This window comes from Teleopsis dalmanni, chromosome 1 (assembly GCF_002237135.1).
Source record: "Teleopsis dalmanni isolate 2A chromosome 1, ASM223713v2, whole genome shotgun sequence".
NCBI lineage: Eukaryota > Metazoa > Arthropoda > Insecta > Diptera > Diopsidae > Teleopsis > Teleopsis dalmanni.
The window spans coordinates 152,402,327-152,414,818 of record NC_051846.1 but is presented as its reverse complement, the minus strand read 5'-3'; the positions used below and the strand labels follow the sequence as shown (position 1 = coordinate 152,414,818).

General features: G+C 30.5%; 1 protein-coding gene across 3 annotated transcripts; it reads left to right on the top strand.

The window, feature by feature from the left end:
- Positions 1-1,068: 1,068 nt before the first annotated feature.
- Positions 1,069-3,657, top strand: LOC119669395 (pre-mRNA-splicing factor 38B-like). 3 transcript variants are annotated; one of them, XM_038079270.1, is made up of 7 exons: positions 1,069-1,164; positions 1,347-1,629; positions 1,704-1,823; positions 1,915-2,039; positions 2,262-2,397; positions 2,553-2,659; positions 2,730-3,657. In XM_038079270.1, the coding sequence occupies exons 2-7, from the start codon at positions 1,620-1,622 to the stop codon at positions 3,318-3,320; spliced, it is 1,089 nt and encodes a 362-aa protein (XP_037935198.1). In that variant the 5' UTR covers positions 1,069-1,164; positions 1,347-1,619; the 3' UTR covers positions 3,321-3,657. The 3 variants fall into 3 exon arrangements, with proteins under 3 accessions (XP_037935198.1, XP_037935200.1, XP_037935199.1); XM_038079271.1 differs by lacking the exon at positions 1,069-1,164 and having other exon boundaries at positions 1,324-1,371; positions 1,444-1,629; XM_038079272.1 differs by lacking the exon at positions 1,069-1,164 and having other exon boundaries at positions 1,301-1,629; positions 2,553-2,670; positions 2,730-2,818.
- Positions 3,658-12,492: the final 8,835 nt, after the last annotated feature.

Sequence of the window (12,492 nt, the reverse complement as noted above, 5' to 3'; positions counted from 1 at the left end):
TTCATTTTGAATTTGTTATATACTTTATTGATTTAAAGTTATATAAATTTTACAATTTATTAATAATAATAATAGTTTATACGGCATGGCACGCTTACTCCTTTGACCACAACGACAAACAACAACGCACTTCGTATTTTACCTTTTTCACCTATTTCTTTATACAGGGCTACCAAGATCGGATATACTACAGCATTGTAAAGCAACAACAATGGTGTGACGTGATTGCAATCATAACATGGCCCTTTTTGATAACAACCAATATTTTAATCAGCCCCACCATATTACTCCTCTTCGGAGGCTCGCAAATATGGCAAGAAATGCATGGTAGCCTATATTCGCTACGGGAGATATTGGCATCACTGTTGCAATTTGTCAAATGTTTTGTTTGGCAAATAACAAAAATACCATAATGCAAACAAATGAATATAGAATTAAAAGGAATGGTTAGAATGGTGAAAATTTCAAAATAAAACACTTATATATTTCTTTATTTCCAATTTTTATATATATGAAATTTTTGAGTTTTGTTTGAATTTTTGTTAACATTTGATTTTTGACATATGATTGCAATATTCATTGGAATTTCCAATGAATTTATTTCATTGGCCATATGTTTTACTGGCCGATGTGTTTGGCCAGTATACCTATGTATACTGCTAGAAAAAATAGTATTGTTGTTTTACGTACATTTTCGCCAGTATAGGCCAGTAACCTGCTGTTTTTTGTCAGACTTGCGAGCCACCGAAAAGGTCTATTTTTGAAAATTTATGTATGAGAATAATTGTACAAATTGTTATTGTAAGAATAATAATTTATGTGGCGATATAACAGATTTAACAATATATAACCACCGATCGATTGCAACACAAAGCAAGGATTTTTAAGTGTGTAGAAACTGTAAGTAGAATATATTTGAAATATGTTATTTCTAGAATAACTTAAGTGAGGTGTTCTTTTGTGGTACTAGTTTATGTTTTATTATAGTAGTCTGTGATTTACATTTGTCAACTGTGACAAAAATTTATCTATTCCTGATAAAAATATTTCTAGTGTTTTGCAATTTACAGTAGTGAAATTCGGTTTTGTCTATCAACTATAAATTTCTACTGTCTCTCAGCGGTTGACAATACACAAAAGGCACTTACAATAATTATCAATTAGGTATTTATTTTTTCAAAATTTTGTATTAAAATATTTGTTTGTTTAATGTTTATAATAATTTATAAGAAATAGCAGAAGAGTTTGCCGTTGAATCTTCATTAATAATTAAATAGAGTTTGAAATATCATATATTATTTTTTTATCGTAAAATATATGGAGATTCATATATCATTTTATCGTAGTATAATACCGTGGAATAATATGTTGGTAAGTTTTTATTATTGTGAATGGTCAGTTGAATACAACTGTGAATAGTTGAAAAAAAATACGATATAATAGAAAACGACAGCTAGCCTCGCCATTTTTAGTATGACATGTTTGACGCGTTGTCTGCGATTTGATATTACTTGAAAAAATTTTAATTTATTTAAACATTTGTGGGTGTTTGGAATGGGTATAAATTAGAAAAAATAATAGACTGAAAATTAAGGAAGATTTATAGTGAATTTCGCAAAATGGATGAAGGTAAGGTAGCGTGTAAAGTTAACCTAAATTCGGCGTCTCTACATACATTTTAACATACTTTACTAATTTTGCAGCGACTTCAACTAAAAAAGTTGGAAAGCAACATAATACGCTACCACTGTGGGGAAATGAGGCCTCCATGAATTTAAATCCACTTATACTTGCAAATATACAAGGTTCTAGTTATTTTAAAGGTACGTCCGCAAAGGTATAGTAAATCGACCCGGAAATGTTCAAAAATTAATATATATAAAGAGCTTGCGTTTAAATTCTTTGTATTTTTAGTGCATTTGTTTAAATTGAAGACTTACCATGAGGTTGTTGATGAGATTTATTACCAAGTCAAACACATGGAACCATGGGAACGCGGCTCTCGAAAAACATCCGGACAAACCGGCATGTGTGGCGGAGTGAGTTTATGAAATGTAGCATTTCGTTTTGAAATAAGTCAGCCTATTCATATTACCAAATGATGAAATTAAATGGTTTTGATAAGAAGAAAAAATGTGTGCATAAAATTCATGGTTAGAAAAAATGTTCTAATTGTTTGGTAATTTGATTAAGTTAACTGCTTTTATAAAAAGATATCGTGGTATTTTAAATTATGCCTATTTTTTTTATTTCTTTTTTAGGTGCGTGGTGTAGGTGCTGGGGGGATTGTATCGACGGCGTACTGTTTACTTTACAAGCTGTATACATTGAGATTAACACGCAAGCAAGTTAATGGATTATTAAACCATACAGATTCGCCTTATATACGCGCACTAGGTAAGTGGTAAGTCGAATGAACGTTTCGAGTAATAATTGTCCAAAATTTGAAATCGTACAGCACCAACTAGGCAACTCTGCCAGTAAATTAATGGCAAGATATGCTTTAATTTTGAAAAGTATTTTATGACTAAAAAGTGATTCATTTTTCATAGGTTTTATGTATTTACGTTATACACAACCACCGGCTGACTTGTACGATTGGTATGAGGACTACCTACAAGATGAAGAAGAAATTGATGTTAAAGCCGGTGGTGGGCAGGTGAGTTTATTGTATGACATGCTTTTGTTACAATTATACAAAATTTATTAAATATATTTACATTGCATAGATGATTACGATTGGTCAAATGGTTTATCAGTTTCTAACCAAAATTGATTGGTTTTCTACACTATTTCCGCGAATTCCTGTGCCAATACAAAAACAAATTGAAAAAAAACTAGAGCTGTATTGTCGTACAAATCAAATAACTTTGCACCAGTTAAGTACAGGGCGTGGCGTGGCAGCAGCATCGCAAGATAATAGCTATAACGATGATAGCTATAATCGTCGCGGTGGTGCAGTTAGTGGCAGAGATATAAATAGTGAACGTGATTATCCACCTTTGACTAATTATCGCACAGAACATGATGATCGAGATCGTGGTAGAGGACGGGAGCGGGAAAGAGATTATTATCAAACCGCTTCGTCCAGCAGTTACCGCCGTCATGAATATTCCTCGCCTGCCAAAGAAAGAGAACGACGCTCTAGTCGCGAACGTGAAAAACATCATGAGAAAAGCAAGAAAAAGCGTAAGCACAAGCATCATTCACGCAGCAGAAGCAATAGTCAAAGTCACAGTCGTCATGAGCGCAAACATGAACGGGAACGTAGTGGTCACACTAAAAGTCGTGATGACTACGAAGAACGCAGATATCGGTAGATATGTTTATTCATATTTATGAATATTCATATGCAAAACTAGTTAAAAACAATTTATTATTTAAACTATTCAACATGAACACAAAGAAATAGCAAAAATTATTTGTTGAAACAATCTTTTTGTTATTAGAATTTTTATGAATTAACTTTCTAATGTAAGTGTGTTATTTAAGCCATAGTAAACCTTTAATCTAATTATAATATTCAATCAGATTGTTAAACTCAGGTAAATTGTTGAACTTTTTTTTTTTTTAACGCACTGCATAAACAAATATTTGTTTTTGCAGAATATAATGTTCTTTAATTCTTTATCTAATAAAACGGTTACTTCAACTCAACACTAAATATATAATTAATTTTTTATTTAAGTTGTGTCAATTTGTATAAGTAATCTTGACTCAAAATAGATGGTCAATATGTGAATGAGTACATTGTGTCATTCGATAAAGTTTTGATTATAATTAATTATAATTATTATGATTATAATTAATTATAATTATAATGATTATAATAAATTATAATTATTATGATTATAATAAATTATAATTATTATGATTATAATAAATTATAATTATTATGATTATATTAATTATAATTATTATGATTATAATAAATTATAATTATTATGATTATAATAAATTATAATTATTATGATTATAATAAATTATAATTATTATGATTATAATTAATTATGATTAATTAATATAATTAATATTTTATTTAAGTTGTGTCAATTTTTATAAGTAATCTTCACTCAAAATATATGGTTAATATGTGCATGCGTACAATATGATGTCATTTGATAAAGTTTTGATTTGGCAAATTAATTACATTAAGATCCTTTTTTTCGCACAGAAGTCGAAATAAGTAGACAATTTGTCTGTTTATAACAACCCTCTGAAGCCTGCTTGTAAAATCCCTTTGCGGGGTGGTGAACGACATTTCCTTGTCCGTAGATCCGGCCGTTCGTGGAAGTAAACTTTTAAAGTCTTTTTAAACTTTATACTCGTTTTTTGTACTGAAATCAAATAAAACTAAATTATTAAATTCTTTTTTGGGTTAATGAAATGAATATTTGATGCTACTATGTATTGTTATTATGTTTGGGAAACTTGTATTGTGACCTCGAGAAGTATTCTGCATTTTTCATGGACTTAAATTATTTTTGTTAGTCCAACTTCCTTTATAAATTGTAGAATTAAACTTTATCTTTATCTGATATGAGATGCCCAGCTAGGTACTTCTTTCATTCATTGAAACTTCTGTGTTCTGCACGTGTTTTGAAATCTCATCCTCTTTGCTATAAAACCTAAAAGCATCATTAGAGTAAGTATACTACGTGCTTATTTTGAAAGTTTATTTCTGCTTCGAGTCTTTCTATATGTTAGGTACTTCAAACTGATATAAACTCAGATTAAATTGTTAAAGAATTGATGTTTTTATAGTATATATGTATCTGCATACTATTAGCCCATATGCTTACATATTAAAAAAAGTATAATTAACAAGACAAAAAATAAAGTGAAACAATAGACTGATTAACAGAGAGTTAGACCTTATAACAGTACTATCAAGAAAAAGTAATAGGTAGCGGGTAATATGTGGAAAATAATATTCCAGCCCAATTGAAATTTAAGAAATTTTATGCATTGTAGAGATTTCATAGAATGTAGATCAAAAAGCCAGATGGTTTCTATTAGTAGATTCACTTTTAATATGAGCGATACATCAGAAACTTGTTAAACATGTTCTTTTATATACATATGTCCATACAAACTTATTGAAATGTAAAGGCATTGTATGAAGATAGAAAGGACAATAGGACAAATGTAAAAGCTATTGATATGAAAAACGGTTTATATCATTCTGTTTGTTATGAATTATTATGTAGAGAAAATTTCTAATGTTAAGTTTTTAGTTAATATTTTATGATAGTAAAGTTTACCAACGATCACTGATACTGAAACACTGATATTCTATGGTTATTTTTAATTTGAAACGTTTCTACTTCTTAAATTGTTATGACCCCGAGCTGTTTGTGTTATTGGTTGTTTTGTACTTAAAACGTTGGATTGTTGCCAGATTTGCATCTTCCGCGGTTCCGCGTGGCTGTAGTCCATTACTTCCAATGGTTTTTAGCACGCTATTATAGATCAGAAACTAGTTCTCTAATGAGAATTAAGCATTTTGACCGAGGAAACAAAATAAATTTCTTAGTTTAAGATCCAAAGCTGTCCGCGTTTTAAAATTGTGAGTTTTCAATGTCAATTTACTATAGAGGTAAGTATACTTAGGAAGTATTTTGTTTCCACAGCCTATGGTAATTGTGGAGATTTGATTTCATGGAGGCGCGCAACCAAATCATCTAGTATTAAATGTGACCTGTACGGACTTGTTTACTTGAGGAGTAAATAGAAAATTGTCATATATATGATATATGTATAATATATATATATATATATATATATTAAATAGTGTAATATTATATATTGTTATATACACATATTGCATATAATACGATTATCTGTAACGTTAACAATCAATTTAATCGAAAACTTAATTCAAACGAAAAATTTTCTTAATTTTTTAATAAAAAGAGCTTAGGATACGTAATACGATCCTTGCCGTAGACTGCGATAGTAATGGGCGTATAAGTAAAGCGTGAAGTCCTGTTGTGTGCAATTATGTATGTGTGAAGTTTCGACTTTGTAGATGTCAGCTACTGTTTATTTTAAAATAATTTCACACAAGAGTGCCCTATAATTTTTTTATATAACAAAACTATTTGTTCAATAATATTTCATTCCCAAAACTATTGTAATAAATCTCAAATGTTGGTTCACCCAAGGCGCTTTTTGCAATACAAAAAAAGTGTATCAGAATCGAATAATAAAAAACAAAGGAAAAAATACATAACGCAAGACACAACCTCAACATATTCCTTGTTATTTGGCAAATGTACTGATGCAATTGAAGCGGGTAGTATCCTCCACAGTAATCATAAAAAGGGTCCTTGCGAAATAATTGCATTTCTTTATATATAAGGAAAAAACTAACAACATGGAGGGTAGGGTGCACGCAAGGACGTAAGATCACAAATTATATGCCAACTCCAACTCAAGTTATGAGATGGCAGAAACATGCAGTCTCTGCAAATGGAAAAACAATGCAACTAACAGGGAGGGATTGACTTAGAGTTTTCTTTATAAATGCACGCTCTCCCTACCCCAATAACCGAGGTACGTTTGTCTGCGGACGTGTCACTGTTTCAGCATGAAGAAGTCTTTGTTTAAATTTAATTTTGATTTGTGTGTAAAATTAGATTCTTATTTTTTTTAAAAGATATTTTTTTTTCTTTTTTGCAAACATCTTCTGGTCGGCGAAGGGAAAAATATTAAATATGATTGCTTATGAAAATATGCCATAAATTTCCAGCTTAGAACTGCTTCTTGTTCTTTCATATTTTTGCAGATGTGATTTGTGGCTTGCAGTGTGTTGTTGTAGTCTCGGACCCAGGATTTAAGTAGTAAATCAAAATATGAAGGATTTTAAGGTAATGCATAAGCACAAGCATACAAATGATATAAATAAGCAAAATATTAAATTTTATTTGGTGGTTTATTATTTCGCATTTAACCTGAATAACCTCTCTAATGGCGAATGCAATTTATGAGATCCATTTTTTTTTTAATCGCAGCTGTCATAAATATTATTCTAGTAATATCCAATTACTTCTCCTTGAAGTTCAACTATGCCTAGCAACAAGAAAAACTTTTGTAGAATTCTTCATACATAATTATTTTTTTTGAGAAATAACTACAAAACGAGTTGAAAGTCCTTTATTTACGCATTTTTCCCCATTTTCATACTTACAATAATTTGCTTCCTTATATTAAAGAAATTCACAAAGAATCGTTTCAATCCTTTCCGCGTATCTTCAGCTTCAGTGATAATAGTAAATTAATTATATACATACATAAATAATGGTAACATCTTATGAGTTATCAAATGTTATAGTTAAGTTAACGCAACGATTAAGATAAATTCAGCTTTCAAGAAACCATCACACTACAACCTCTGTCCGGTCTAGGCCACCTTAAAGAAATCTCATTATCGATCCCCATTACAAGCGAGTGTCAGTTAATTAAACACATTAAGACTACAGTGAAATTTGTTGATCTTTAAAAACTATGCACGTATTTCTTCATCCATGTTATTATCAAAAAAGTTGACACTCATGTGTCATTACCCCGGTTATTTGACCCACAATATATTTTTGCAGACGAGGCGACTATGTACGTTAACTTTCGTTTAGATGCAACCCCAATGTTATTGGAGGTTTCTTATATTACTCATTAAAACATTCCGATGATGTCCATGTTTATACGTATGAAAGTATCTGACTGAACTTACTGATGATAATTACGAGAAAACTAAGGAGTAGTTTGGTCTAAAAACTATGTAAGGCGAAAATTATGAGTCAGTTTCTCATGACTTGAACTTAATAAAAGCACATTTGTGGAAATGATAATGATCACTGATAATTTATAGCACTCAGCTCGTTTCGATTCATTTTATTTTTAACACTATATCATTTTAGTATATAACTTAATACTTTCTCAAGGAACGAAGATTGCTATAAAGAAGTTATTAAGGACACGGGAATATTTCAGGATTGAGAATTTCTCAAGTCTTCAGTTTGTATAGTACCATATAGTTTATATAAACTAAAGAGTGCAGATTATATTGTGAGCAAGGCCAACTTGTAAGAGATATTTTTCGAGCAAGTATTCTGATTAATATGACTTTAAAGTTTTAAAGCAACACGATGGACGACAATCTTGCTCAGGGCTGTTCAAACCAGATAGGATTGCGGGCCAATACAAATGACTGAATAGGCTGGATAAATAGGCAGAAATAAATATAAACATTTATAACTTTTCCGGAGAATAAAAAAAATACGGCGATAACGTTAAATTTAGTTTTATTAATTTTTCAATGATTTATCTTTTACAGTTCTATTAATATTAGCACTATTAATATTAGTTGTCTACCAGAAAAATAAAATAATGTAATAATGTTACTAAAATATAACAAATTTGCCTAATTGTGATAGATTAGACACATGTAGCGGGCCGCATAAGGTGAAAACGCCGTGCTTTGGACAGCCATGATTATATTCGAAATTGACAATTTGATTCGAATAGTTTAAATGTTTAAACTACTCGAAAGTATACGACTTATTCGAATAGTAAGTACGCTTTTGTTCACTATAGTCCCTCTCGTTAAATTGCTCCAGTTACGGATTGCTTTCTACAAAGAGGAAAACAATCTACAAGATTGTTGGGTTGAAGAGGAGGCAGGCTGGACCATTCATACAAAAAACATGAAAAAAGGTAGCTGTAAGATATACATTTTTTGCCAATAACAGTTCTCTTTTTCTCTTTTTTATTTAATTTAAAAGAAGTTGTTGAGAAAACTGGTGATATAAAGAATTAAGAGCCATCAAATTATCTTGTTAACAGCCTCAGATATACAGATCCTGCATTAATATTTCAGATACAAATTTCAAATGAATCGGACTGCTAGAATAAATTATTATTACGTTGAAATAAAGACAGTGTAAATTAAGTACATCAACATTGCCTTAGGAAACAAATAATTGGAATGATGTTAGCGTATATCAACATGAAGCTACGATGTCAATATTGGGACATCTTTGAGGTCTAAAAGAAAGTAGAACTTCAAAATAGATTTAAAAATCGCATTTGAGAAGTTTTGGTCAACCCATTTATTGAAATACTAAAAATAGTAAAGTGAAAAAATTTCTGATCTAGTCGAATGAACTGTAGAACATTAATTGGTGTATTGACAGTGAACTTTCTGTTCGCATCACATGTGCACAAACTAAACCTAATTCGCGATGCTTGTAGGAATTGGAACGAGCGGGATGCAAAGAAACCCTGGAGCATTTGCTGTGTAACTATCCAGCTCTCTCGAGAATTCGGCAAAAATACTTGTAGGCTGATAGTTACCGGACTGGAGCACATATCTGAGGTTTTTATTGAAATCTTAATATAATTCGCTATATAATATATATAATTCGCGTGCCCTTTTTGGTCTGCCAGCATAATCTAACCTAACGTAAAATGTGCTTGTAAAATATATTTTCTATGTAATATATGTATGTCTATAAAATTTGCCGTTGTATTAATGTAGTTAAAATTTTCCATTCATTGCCAGTAGCAAGCTAATAATCTATTTTTTTTTTGTCAATGTAAATACAATGGAATGGTCCCAGTTAGCTATTTATATCTTCCATTTTTTTTTACGATTATCTAAGATTATTTGCATGCTGTGTATATGATTAAATACTTCTGCTTACATAAATTGGTAACATATTTAAATAGGTTTATCCTTAAATAAATGCATTTCTAATCCTTTTTTTGTGCAGTAGAGACTTTCATTTATAACCTATTCATTCAGAAATAGTTAACACAGTATATATACCTGAAATTCCAAATGAATGACAACAGGTCATTAAAGAAGCTAGTAGTAAAAATATTGAATAAGAAAATCCTTTTAAAATCCTTTTTGCGACAGTTTCTTTATTAATTATGCAAAACTCATAGTAGCACCACCTACGGCATAGAACAAATGAAACTATTTAAAAATCCATTAAGCAGGGTAAAGGTGTTGACATCCTATTTCCTTTATCCTTTGCCCAGCAATATTTAATTTAGATTAGTAACACCTGAGTAGGTGTTAATACTATTTGCTTAAGCAGTATTTAATATTTAAATTTATTTTTAAAGCATACAAATTGAAAGAGTATTTAAATTTTTCAAAATCCGTAGGTGGTTTAAGTAGTTTACATATTTTTTTTTTTAATTTAAATTTTAATAAATATCCTTATAGGTTTTTTCTTAAACAATATTCAAAAAAAGCTGTTTAAATACTTTCTATTTTTTTTCAAATGGGCTTAGATATATTCTGCTATACAATCAAATTTTAAAATCTGAATGGTCGTATGGCGCTGAACTATGGGGGGAGCGCTAGCCAAAGTAACGTCTAAATAAACCAACGTTTCCAGAACAAGGTTCTAAGGAACATTTTAATAGCGCCATGGTACATTAGGAACAGTGAAATACACCGCAATCTAAAAATGTTCACCGCCGCTGAAGAAACAAAAAAGAAAGTAACATACATATCACAAACTGTGGTTGCAGCAACATCTAAACACAGAAGCTGTTAACATCATAACCTCGTATGGACAACCAACACGACGAAAAGTCGTCGAAATGGCGCTGATATGACATCGCATTAGAATTTGGAGTAATTTGTTTAGAAAACTGATTATTCATGTACTTATATTGATAAGATACAAGCTATAATGTAAATAGTTTATAATGTAAATAGTCGTAGCATTAAAAACAAAAATAAAATATGGGCTTACTTTTATATCTATACGTACCAAATTAGAGAAAATTTGCTCCAACTATAACTAATGCAAGAGTTTTAATTCAATGCGTTCTTTCAGCTCGTAACTCTTGACATCTTCTCAAAGGACATAAAAATGTTTCTAACTCCAGTAATGTGTATAAAAGTCGGTCCGTTTGAATTTATTTATTTTATATCTATACTTACTAGATTAGAGAAAATTTGCTTCTACTATATTTAATATAGATATTTTAATTTCATGCAATCCTTCAGCTCATAACTCTTGATATCTTCTCAAAGGACATAAAAACGTTTCTAACTCCAGTAATGTGTATAAAAGTCGGTCCGTTTGAATTTATTTATTTTATATCTACATTAAGACTGAAAAGTTTTCGGAAATTCTCATTTAAAATTCGCGCGCTGTATATTTTTCGATATTTTAAGTTTATGTAGTTTGGCAGCACTGTCCTTAATTACTATGCCAAAAATGAGCTCGATCTGTCAGACAGTTCGTTTACGGCAGCTGTTGAAACCAGTTCACCTCAGTAGTGCGTTGCGAAATGTCTTCGACGGTCGTACGACCGTCCTGGAAGGCTTTGTACCACTCATAAACTTGAGTTTTCGATAAAACTGATTCCCCATAAGCCTTTTGTAGCATTCGCAACGATTCTGCACACGAAATTTCGTTCGAAACACAAAATTTGATGCAAACTCTTTGTTCAATATTTTTTTCCATTGTTTTTTTCGCAACGCCCTACTGAGGTGAACTGGTTTCAACAGCTGCCGTAAACGAACTGTCTGACAGATCGCGCTCATTTTTGGCATAGTAATTAAGGACAGTGCTGCCAAACTACATAAACTTAAAATATCGGAAAATATACAGCGCGCGAATTTTAAATGAGAATTTCCGAAAACTTTTCGGTCTTAATGTATACTTACTAGATTAGAGAAAATTTGCTTCTAATATATTTAATATAGATATTTTAATTCAATGCGATCCTTCAGCTCGTAACTCTTGATATCTTCTCAAAGGACATAAAAACGTTTCTAATTCCAGTAATTTTTATAAAAGTCGGTCCGTTTTTAAGTTGTTTTGAATTTCATTTGATCGACCTCTGCCAGCTTTGATTGATCAGTATTTTACGTGCCATATCCTTTACAGACATCAACCCTTTTTGATGTTTGCCTTTTTTATTTTCTTAATTTTTTTATTTATTGATTTGCATTAATTTATATCAAACCTAAAAGTGAAAAAAATTATTGAACTCCTTAATTTATATTTTTGACAATTATGAGTGCGAGTCAAGCTGTTTTGACGACACATCCTTGCTGTAAATTTACATAAATTTTGAAAACTTTCTTAAGTTTACGATATGTGCGTACGTACCCTGTAAATACCAGAAGGACGTTTTGATTCCAGTGTTATTTAAGAGGGTGCCAGCAGCTGTAAAAGAAGGTGTGATTGCGTGTGATTGTGTAAGAAATGGAGAGACATTTTTTGCGCCTTTATTTATGAAATATGTATAAAAGGATATTAATATTGTAAATAATATAATATGATATTATACTTAAGTATAAATTGAAAAGTAGTAAAAAAAATCAAGGGGAACATTTTTTATTATAAATTATGAAAAATGAGTTGCACGTAGGATAACAGAAAAAAAATTTGTTCTTTATTAGCTGTGAAGTTTGTTCATTATTCATTTTTTATATTTTTAATATATTATAAATTA

Bases quoted from the DNA above. Each gene is read 5' to 3' on its own strand.
- LOC119669395 (XM_038079270.1), top strand. The intron at 1,824-1,914 runs GTACGTCCGCAA...TTGTATTTTTAG, and splicing joins AGGTTCTAGTTATTTTAAAG to TGCATTTGTTTAAATTGAAG. The intron at 2,660-2,729 runs GTGAGTTTATTG...TACATTGCATAG, and splicing joins TTAAAGCCGGTGGTGGGCAG to ATGATTACGATTGGTCAAAT.